This window comes from Hemibagrus wyckioides, linkage group LG27, assembly GCF_019097595.1.
Source record: "Hemibagrus wyckioides isolate EC202008001 linkage group LG27, SWU_Hwy_1.0, whole genome shotgun sequence".
Taxonomy (NCBI): domain Eukaryota; kingdom Metazoa; phylum Chordata; class Actinopteri; order Siluriformes; family Bagridae; genus Hemibagrus; species Hemibagrus wyckioides.
The window spans coordinates 19851148-19862467 of NC_080736.1; the positions used below are offsets into that span (position 1 = coordinate 19851148).

Below are 11320 nucleotides of genomic sequence, written 5' to 3' on the forward strand. Positions count from 1 at the left end.
GCCCTAACGCTCTTAGATTAGCACAAATAAATACAGACTTCTCTTGTGTTTTCAAATATCATTTATTTAAAAAGAAGCTTTTGACATATAGCTATTGAATGAAGGCCTTTCAAAACATGCCTTGGCTGATTGACTACACAGCATAAAAAAAGGGAATTTTATACTATTAAAAGATTTTGAAAAGATTGTGGTTAATCATCTGCTTTGTTACACATCAACTCTTACAAAATATTCACATTCTAAAACACATATTTGCATTGTAGTACTTGTTCTAACCAACGGTGTAACTTTGTTTTGAGAAATGTTTTCGATTTGAATACCATTTCCTGCATTTACATATATTTAGGGACAATGGTGATACAAAATCCAGGAAATAATGAAGTTGATTATAATGATAAATTCTATGGGTGCTGGTGGCTCAGTGGCTCAGCTACCATGCGGAAGGCCCGAGTTCGATTCCCAGCCAGTGCCCAAACCCTAGCCACTGGATGCAGTACTGGTCCCAAGCCCAGATAAAATGGGAGGGTTTCACCAGGAAGGGCATCCGGCATAAAACCTGTGCCAAGTTGTTGTGTGGACCAGTTGGTGCTGTGGTCATTGGGCATCAAGGCAGGATACACCCTGGACGGAGTGCCAACCCATTGCAGGGCACACACACAGAGACTCCAATCGACCTAGAATCATGTCTTTGGACTGTGGGAGGAAACCGGAGCACCCGGAGGAAACCAACTTGAGAGAAAGTTCAAATTAAAAAATTTTCACCATTAATGTTTTGTGTGTGAATAAAATTTAAATAAAGTAAGACTCCTAATTAAGTAATTTCCTCTGTTAAACAAGCTTTTGTTTCAAACTACCCGCTGTACCTTGAAAATGTAAAATAAATCACTTGTTGCACAGGACGTCTGTCAGAGACACATCCACCAAACCGCTGGGGTAAATAATATGAAACCCAGTGGCGGGCGGTGCATTTCACACCTAGGCCTTCACTGGTGTCCTTCCTGAATTAATCCACCTCTATAGCATCATTATGACGCCACGGCAATAGACACTAATCAACCGTTAAATAACAAAGTAAAAAAGAAATTATTCTACATTATTTCACACCTCACAAGGAATAGTCCATTTTATTACAGTTACTTTTCTCAGTAAAGACTTTCTTGAAGCCGTATGCAGCAAACTGCAATCTCCGGAGGATGCAGCATCCGAAATGAGACGCAGCGAATATAGAAACACTGTATAACAGGGCGTTTTGTAGCGAACATGAACAACGTCTAGAAATGAACAAAATAAGCAAAAGTCAAGCAAACTTCAGGCTTTTCTGAGGCGATTTTTCGAAACGATCAGAAATTTTCCGCAGACTGCAGCCGTGACGTCATCACAACACGCATTCAAGCCGAACGTTCACGTGCGTGGAGCGTGAGTGAAGCTGATCATGAGAGGTCATTACAAATCTGTCTTTACTGGTAGAAGTTTAAAAGAATTACGACTTCATCAATTTAGACAGTGTTCTGGGGAAAAAAAACGCACACAAAAAAAACATCTAAAAAAAAGAAAGAAAGAAAAAAAAAAGAAAAAGAAAAGAAAAAACCCTTGCTGGAAGGAATGAGTATTGATGTAAACGTTTGAGCTAAAAATATATATATAATATAGGTAATTATATTTATTGTCCATTTCCTCAAAATAACTTATTGCTTAGGGTTTGTTATTAAATATTAATAATAATGTATGATTTCCCCATAAAGATTCCAAAAAAAAACCCATAACTGTAAATAAATAAATACATAAATAAATAAATAAATAAATAAATAAATAAAAGTTATGCCACATTAAAAAAAAAAGAAAACTAAAATGTTACACTAAGAGCTAGAGAAAAACAATGCACCAAAATGGTACCAGCACCATGTGACCACAAGGTGGCAGCAAAACACTGAAATAAGCAACATTTCGCTTAACACGACAGACAGACAGACAGACAGACAGACAGACAGATAGACAGATAGACAGATAGATAGATAGATAGATAGATAGATAGATAGATAGATAGATATTGTCATTGCAAAGTACAGGTACATAGCAACGAAATGCCGTTTATCATCCACCAGAAGTGCAAATAGTAGAAATTGTGCAAATGAACAAGTGCAGATAAATATGTAAATATGTACATCAATAAATAAGGCTATGTCAGAGTGTGTATAGAGAAGTATGTGCAAGTTTTATTTACAGCAGATAAAGTGTAAAGAAAAGAGTAATTATGTATTTGTGCAAAATGTGCGCATTAGGTACATTGTATGCACAACAGTTACAGAAATAGTATACAGTGTATATACAGACGGTGTATAGATAGATAGATAGATAGATAGATAGATAGATAGATAGATAGATAGATAGATTAGGTGTAATCTATGAATGAACAATATGTACATTATATTATACAGAGAAAATGTAGCAGAATGTACAGGGTGAAGAAGAACTGCAAGTGTAGTGTCCTAGCGGTGTAGTGTAGAGTTCAGAAGATTCATGGCTGTGGGGGAAAAAACTGACCCTGAACCTACCGGTTCTGGTGCGGATGGACCTGTATCTCCTCCTGGATGGAAGGAGGTCGATCAGTTTGTGACTCGGGTGGGGAGAGTCCTCGATGATTTTGTGTGCTCTGTGCAGACATCTACTGTGAAGAGATTCGATGGCAGGTAGTTGGGTGCCGATGATGCGTTGGGCGGTTTTCACAACCCTTTGCAGTGATTTCTTTTCCCACACTGTGGAGCTGCTGTACCACACTATGATGGAGCTTGTCAAGGTGCTCTCAATAATGCAGCGGTAAAAACTGGTCAGGATCTTGGGGGATAGGTGAACTTTTTTTAATCTTTTCAGGAAGTAAAGACGCTGTTGTGTCTTACTAACCGGAGTTGAGGTATTAAGATGCCAGGACAGATCCTCAGAGATGTGGACACCCAGGAACTTAAAGCTGGAGACATGATCTACTTCAGACCCGTTGATGTAGCTAGGAGAGTGTTTGCTGCTGTTAGATTTCCGGAAGTCCACAATGGTCTCTGTGGCATTGAGGGTGAGGTTGTTCATGGAACACCATGCTGACAGGCTTGGGATCTCCTCCCTGTAGGCCGATTCATCATTGTTGCTGATTCGACAAACAACTGTGGTATCATCTGCATATTTGATGAAGATGTTGGAGTTATGCCATGAAACACAGTCGTGGGTGAACAGGGAGTAGAGCAGTGGGCTCAGCACACAGCCTTGTGGGACGCCGGTGTTCAGGATAAGGGTTAAGGATATGTGATTACCCAACCTTGCAGACTGAGGTCGATTTGTTAGGAAGTCCATAATCCAACTGTATACGGATGTGCAGATACCCAGGTCACTGAGCTTAGCGATCAGTTTACTAGGGACGACTGTATTAAAAGCAGAGCTGAAGTCAATGAACAACATCCGAATGTATGTATTGTTATTCAGGTGGGTGAGAGCTAGATGATGATTATCATTACTGCTCAGTCCTCAGTAACTGCTGATGACTACAAAAATTCTTTTACTTTAAATAGTTAAAGGGGTTTACACAAGGGTCACATATCTACAGTCATAAAGCGATAACCACTGAACCATTTACAAACACCGAACACTAAATGTCTTGTTGCTTCAACACACCCCAGTTTCTTGACTGTGTAATCTGATATGTTGTTGTGTCTGTTGCTTGTGTGTAAACACTACAACTGTACCTCAGAGTATCCTGTAAGCACTCAAAGTTTGTAATGGAGCTCAGGATCTCTTGGTGTGAGAGCAAGCTTCGTGACTGCATTTGGTTAATGTGTACAGTAAAGACGTCTGGATGTAGTGTTTTGTCTAAGGTGTGTGCGAGTGCTGTGCTGAGCTTTCGCAAGAGCGACTCTTAGCTAACGCATGGACTGTACAAGACAAGCCAGTGAGGATGACAACACAACTGAGGGGGGGGGAAATATCGCTCTTTTGTGTATCTACTGTGAAAGTAGAAAAGCATTTTGACATTTGGGGTGTCTGTTTTCACTAATCGAATGCTGATTTTCTTTCACTACTTTCATTAAATCGAGCTAAAGTGGTGCTCTAATCGAGAATCCCCTTACAGACCGCAACAAGTCTTTACACGCGGCCCTGCAGGGCCCTTAAATCTGCTGCCGCAAATTCCTCAACTCCTTTAAGAATGCACAAAGCGTCACAACTTGTCAAGCTGCAAGCTATGCACAGATTTAAAAAACTAAACTACTGCCAAAATACGCTTTAACAGGAGCAACCTGCTACACTAAAAGTCACTGACAAAAACAATCTCTGCTGATGCTACATACACTGTCGAACTCACGGCTGTAAGAAAGCACTCACTAATGCCTTAGCATTACAGAGCTGTAAAAAGACAACAATAAACAAACAAACAAACAAACAAACAAAAAAAAAATCAGTCAGGAAATTTCCGGATATATCCACCTGCTTAACTTTGTGATGCTAACCAGCAGGTTGCCAAGGGAAAAAAAACAGTAGCTAATGACTGAAAAAGTAGCTTTTTTGGAAATTAGCTGAGGTGAGATGTTAATAAAAAAGAGAAATGTGAAGCTAAATTTTAAGCTAGCACCATTGCTATGTGTTGCTAGCTTTTTTCCCCCCTCATGTAGCACCTTTTCAATCACTTTGCTTCAATATTTTTAAAATATTTTTATACAGATAAACAGATTATAAACCTTGCAAATGAATGAAAATTCCATGTGTAACGTACAGAAGGAGTCTCCAGCGTCTCAGTGAAGTTTCTGTCGTAATTATAATAATTATGTAATAATATAATAATTATATAATAATTTAATCCAAGTGTACATATTCGCACATATTTACATTAAGCTACATGCCAAGTTATCAGGTGAGCATGCTAAAAAAAATTGGATAAATGATGACGAGCTTACATCCTGGTCATGGTTTAACCTCATGTTTACCTTAGAAAACAAAGCCAGTTGGAATGGTTATTGTGTGAGGAGTGGAAAAGTGAAAAGTAATTGGTGTGGAGGTGGGGATCAAACAGACATTTGTTTATCTCCACAAAAGGTATAGATATACTCCCAACACACACACACACACACACATACACACACAGTAGAGTAGAGCGAGGGCGAGTCTGTACTTCACTCACCTGCCACATAAAAGAAGGCGTGTTTTTTTTACACAAAACACCTTAAAGGCAGCAAAGGAGAGGCAGCGTGAGAGAAAAATGCAGCGAGCGAGCTGAGTTGTGACTCGGCAGCTTCTACCTGCAAAAACTTGTCTGCCCACTCATTTGTTTTCATTCATCCACCGCGATCCCTTGTGACTAAGAAGTGGTGTTTGGATAAACAGGCGTCAGATATGCCTCGACTGGACGAGGGTCTAGCTATGCTGTCGGCGTGTGAGCGCACGGATCACCGTAGACCTGGAGCCATGATCGCACTGTCGCAAAGGCTTCAGGTGTGAGCCGACACCGGAATCTTCACACACTCGCAGAGGGCGATGGGGTAAGTCAGGCAGTGTGGAGTTAGCACTTTCAGGATCTCTGACATACCCTACAGGAAAATGCTAGTCATATTTGGGTTAAAGGTCAAATATCCTCCTTTACATTACGACTTTAATGAGCTTTTAAAGTTTGTGTGAAACATATTGTGAAAGAAAAAGCAGGTTTGTTCAGTACTCGTCTGGTGCAAAGGATACACAAACGTGATATCTCCTTTGTGTATTGACTTATCCGCCAAAGCAGGTGCTTGTTCTTAGCCTGCGTATTAAATATCTTTCGTTTACATTAAACCTGCAGTGCATGCTGGTCCTTGGTTCTTGTGACTTTTCACCAGTGTTTTCATGCGAATTAGGGATTCGTGAAAATGACTTTTTTTTTCTAGAAACAGATCCATATTTCTGCATTTATGGTTAATGCAAACGTCAATGAAAATCCCTTTTGCTGCTTGTTGAATATAAAGACAAAAAAAAGACAAAGAGATAATGGACCATGCTGTTTTCTTTCACTTTCTCCAGTGTGGCAAAGCAGAAAGGGACTCTGAGACGCGCTTGGATCCAGTACTGCTTTTGGTGTCTGGCTTTTCTTTTGTTGCTGGGGACCATTTGCATGTATCGCATTTTCAGCACTCATCTCCCCAAACAGAAAGCAGTTTCGTATTTGGATCTGGAATCCTTCTATGTCCCTTACCCAAACAAATACCGCTTCATTCTGGACCAGCCACACGTGTGCGAGCTCCGCAACCCGTACGTCGTGATCATCGTCCCGGTGGCGCCCCACGATGTGCAGGCACGTAACGCCATAAGGAGCACTTGGGGGAACGACAGCTTGGTCAAGGACGGAGACGTTTTGGTTCTGTTCCTGCTGGGTTTGCCGAGTGGGAGTGACTTCATCGCGCAACAGCTTCACATACACCAGGAGAACGAGCGGCACCGGGACTTGCTTCAGAGCAACTTCATCGACTCCTACAGGAACCTGACGATTAAGACTATGGTGATGCTGGAATGGCTGCGGGATCACTGTCTGCAGGCGTATTACGCAGCGAAAGTGGACGCCGACATGCTGTTAAACGTCGTCGCTTTGACGCAGATGCTGCTCGGTCCCAGCGGGTATCACACCAACTACATCACGGGACTGGTGTGGTACGAGAACGTAGTCATCAGAGATCCGTCCAGCAAGTTTTATATCCCGTACGAGGTGTATCCCAAACCGGTGTATCCGCCATACCCTTTGGGAATGTGCTACATCATTTCCATGGACCTCCCAGAGAAGATCCTGGACGTGTCGAAAAAAATCAAACCCATTTTCATCGAGGACGCGTACATCGGCTTGTGTCTGGAGCAGCTTCGCATCACTCCCACGAACCCTCCGAACATAGAGCAGTTTGTGGTCAAGCCACCTGAGGAGTACGACCGCTGCTACTACTCGGACCTCATTGCCGTGATAACAAACAGTCCTGCTCAGCTGGTCTCCTACTGGACAGATCTTCAAAAACCAGGCCCAGCCTGCAACGAGGGGACTCGCATCTAGTCCTTCAGGGTTAGGAAATGATTTCATGGACTGAAACTGAAGTGGCTTTCATTTTGTTGTCCAATTTTATAAAGAAATCTGAAACAGCACTTGTATCTTGTTGCACATCACACTGTTACGTGTCGTCTGTAGATAACTAGCTAGCTAAACAGCTTAACTTTTTTTTTTTTTTTTTTAAACTTCACTAAAGGGAACAAAAACACTAAAACACAATCTTGAACATTTACTTTACTCTGTTGTATCAAAGTTCGGAGGTGAATGTTGGTCAGTTTTATTCAGGTGCCTGCTTTTTCTTTTAGTTTTGCTTTTTTTTTCTCTTTTTTTTTTGTTGCAGTTTCCTACATCTGTTCTCGCATTTAGACTCCACTTTTACACTTCTTTGTTTAAAAAAAAAAAAAAAAAAGTTTAACATTCCAACATATCCATTACCAGGATAACAGATAACTGAATAAACCACAACGAGGTTGAGTATTTTCCTCTTAGACCACAGTAACATGACTATTCACGTACACCTAGTTCAAAATGAACACACATATCCACCAATCAGATTCAAGAACTCGAACAGGTTTGTGTTCAGAATTCGAATCGAACTACAAGAAGACAACATTAATTTCATTACCAACAATTCCACTGTTCCGACATCAAACATTTCAAGCTGCTGCCAAACCTCTGAAGGTGCAAGTCAGAACAGATTCTCATGACGATTATACAGATTTATTTTCATTTTTGACTGGGAATGTGACTTCTGTTTTCAGAAGCTGACCAGAAGTTTCAAATCGATGTTAAAAACTCAAATGAAATGAAAAATAAACTGATTTTGGCTTTTGTAAGCCAGATATACATAAAGCAAAGTGTCATCTAAAAGGAAAGGAATCTGGGACTGATTCCCAAGGTGTATCGCTCTGTTGGAGATATTCTACAAAATAGTTATTATTAGTTTGCTTGCTTCAAAAACAAACAGTGCAGATGGAAATCCCTGAAACTGGAATTACTACATTGTTTTCACACTCAAGGCCAAGCATGAACCTTTAACAAGCCTATTTAGTGCTTGTGCTCAATTCAAATTTCCATAAGCAAATAGTTCAGGCTTTGCACAAGCTCTGCAAGGTCAAAAAGCATGTCAGGACATCCTGCTGAAAAACTTTTCAACTTGTATATATATATATATATATATATATATATATATATATATATATATATACACACAAGTTGAAAAGTTTTTCAGCAGGATGTCCTGACATGCTTTTTGACCTTGCAGAGCTTGTGCAAAGCCTGAACTATTTGCTTATTTCCCCCAAGGGGGAAAGATATCTAAACACACACACACACACACACACACACCTCCCAAGCTGCCTCCTGAACACTTCGTCTTGTACCTCATGAGGTGTTACAGGTCCTGTTAATACGCCTCGTTGTTGCTAATGTCTACTTACTTGTTCTACACAAAACATATTTATAGCTGTTTTCAGATACTTTGCAAACAGTAACATACTTTTGGCATGTGTTCATTTCTTCCATGTTTTGTTTTTGATGTTACATATTAGGAAGTTTATTAGGGGTTTGTTCTTTAGGGGCCTGTTGCTCTAAATGCTCTGTAGATCATGCTGGCTTAATGAACAGGTTCCTCAGCTGTAATCAGCTTTAAAGCTAGTGCGCAAATATTACAGCAATTGATGCAAACGTTCCACTCACAGCACAGTCCAGCCCTTCAGCTACACTACTATACTATTATATATTAGATCAAATAATAATATTAGTAATAATAATAATTGTAATAATAACTAAATTTGAAGCTGTGGTCACCAAACAGGAAATGAGAATGTATCCCTGTAATGTAGTAATAGAATAATAATCATAAATGTTTATTCACAAATTAAAACAACACCTCACGCCATGATAAGTTTACATTTATGTCATTTGTCAGACTTCCTTATCCAGAGCGACTGACAGAAGTCAGCCGGGTTAACCCTAAAAGGCTTTGAAGTCTTTATCACCGAATACATCAGCTCTCTCTTCTCTCTCTCTCTCTCTTCTCTCTCTCTCTCTCTCTCTCTCCACACTGGAATGTGCCAGAGAGCATTCACGACCTAAAGACCTCTATTAAAAATGACCCAATTTCAAAAAATTTCAAAGACCTCCTGTTTACCAATGAGGTCATTTGAAATTTTATGAAAACAGACGAGATTAAAAACAAAAAACAAAAAACAAAATCTATGAACAAGTTTGACTTTTCAAAAGTCACTAAACAGGAAGTTTGGGCAAGTATTAACATATTAAACAGTTTGACCTTAAGCTTAAAAACGTTCGACTTCATTTGCAACTTGGGAAGGCTAAAACAGGAAGTGAGCCAATACTCTTTAACATCCTTGCCTTTAAAATTTGTATGTCCGGTTTTTTGCACATCTGGCCTTCGGGTCTTCTTCCATCACTGAAAGAAGTGTCACAGGAAGTAGTGCCAGACCTCCATAACTACGGCTCAGAGCTTTATTTTTATTAATTGGTCTTTAGTAGCTTCACCAGCCAAAGTCTAAAAATTCAAACATTCAATAAACCATATATAAAAAAAAAATGCTCAGTGCGCGTACAAGTAAACAAGACGTGGAGGTACAGCATGGAAGAAACACCAGTCGCTTTCTGTAGAGTGTATTTAAATAAAACTCATCCGAATGTGGTTTGGATTTGTTTTGCGGTCCATTTGTGGTCGAGATGTCAAAGTACATTTCTCGAAAACATGAAAATGAACTTTTCAGAATAGCCTCTTCAGGAACAAAGCCAAAACACAAACAAATACACTAGAATAAATGCTGTTAAGCAAATTCACACATCAACCAAACAGATACATTTAGCTAGGAGTGAATATTATGACGTATCCAGCATAGGCTACCTGACCTACAGGCTGCACAGGCCACATCAAATATGAAGAAATCACACTCGGCCAGAATGTCACACTTTCATTAAACTATTTGGTAATCCAAATGCACAGGTTTAATCTATCAATGAATCGTATATACATCATATAAATCGTACATATAAAATATTCGTCCTGCTCAAGCGCTACAGGTGAAATCGATTCTTTCAGTGTGATTCGCTTTGTTTTCCTTTTCTGGGCTAGACACTGCAAAGCTTGTTTACGCCTGAGATGCATGCAAATGATTAACGTCAGGAAAGCCTGGAGTGTTTCGGTTCTATATATGCACTTCACTTTTCTTTAGAAGCATTTCATTAGTACATTTTCCATTTCAAATATGGACGAGCCAGTTTTCTAAATATTGGCATATTTCGACGTTAGACGCCCTTATCCAGAGCGACTTGCTCAGGGGCCCAGCAGCGGCAGCTTGTTGGCCTGAGATTCAAACCCACAACCTTCCGATCAGTAGGCCAACACCTTAACCACGGAGCTACCGCATCCCTTTATTAAAAAATTATTTTAAATTCTAAAGTGCTGGATGTTTTTCTTATTATAAAAATCCTTGCTAAGCCTCTACTATGTCTACTTGCTAGCCTTGTACTATGTTGAGGATATAACATGATTCAAATAATAATAATAATAATAATAATAACCATGCTGTGGTTTCAACCAGTAGCGTCCAGCATGGAAAATATGAAGATCAACCTCTTTTGAAATATTCTGGTATCTCTGTGAGAGGAGAAAAAGTCACTTAGAGACCATTAGACCTGACTTGAACAAGTTCCAGAAGTTTCCTACAGAGTTAAATCAAGTGAACTACCAGATTGGTTACATCTGTGTACAAATACGTTTCAGAATACTCATACTGGACTTCAAATCATCACGATTCTAACATGTAACAAGGTACAACATGGTTTACGGACTACAGGTACCTGACGATAGAGATTACTGCCACACCCTTTGGGACACACCTCCCAAATCACTGCAATCACATGGAGATTATGAATACCGCACCTTGTTTAATAGTCTACTGCAAAGTAACACACAACTGGTTCTTCTGGCTATGACTTTGATTCTGCATCTGGAATGTTTTTAATCGCGTCTGATAAAAAAGTTTTCTCGATGACTCTTTTTGTTAAAACGTCACGTTACACTCAACCCGAACCGCTCCTCTGCAGCACAAACCCACGGCTGTATTAGCATTTCAATTTTAATCATTTGGATTTTAATCGTGCCGCCAGGGTGTTTTCTTTGTGCTGCACTGTTGGGCCAGGATATAATCATGATTATAATTACCGTGCCGTTGTCAAACACCTCCCTCTGGGTGAGGAACATCTAATGAGGCATGTGAAACACTGCTAAAAAGCAGGCGTGTCAGT

General features: G+C 39.8%; 1 protein-coding gene across 1 annotated transcript; it reads left to right on the forward strand.

The window, feature by feature from the left end:
- The first annotated feature begins 5134 nt into the window (after positions 1-5134).
- On the forward strand, positions 5135-7370 carry LOC131347338 (beta-1,3-galactosyltransferase 2-like). Its single transcript, XM_058381323.1, has 2 exons — positions 5135-5510; positions 6022-7370. The coding sequence occupies exons 1-2, from the start codon at positions 5506-5508 to the stop codon at positions 7031-7033; spliced, it is 1017 nt and encodes a 338-aa protein (XP_058237306.1). The 5' UTR covers positions 5135-5505; the 3' UTR covers positions 7034-7370.
- The last annotated feature ends 3950 nt before the right edge of the window (positions 7371-11320 follow it).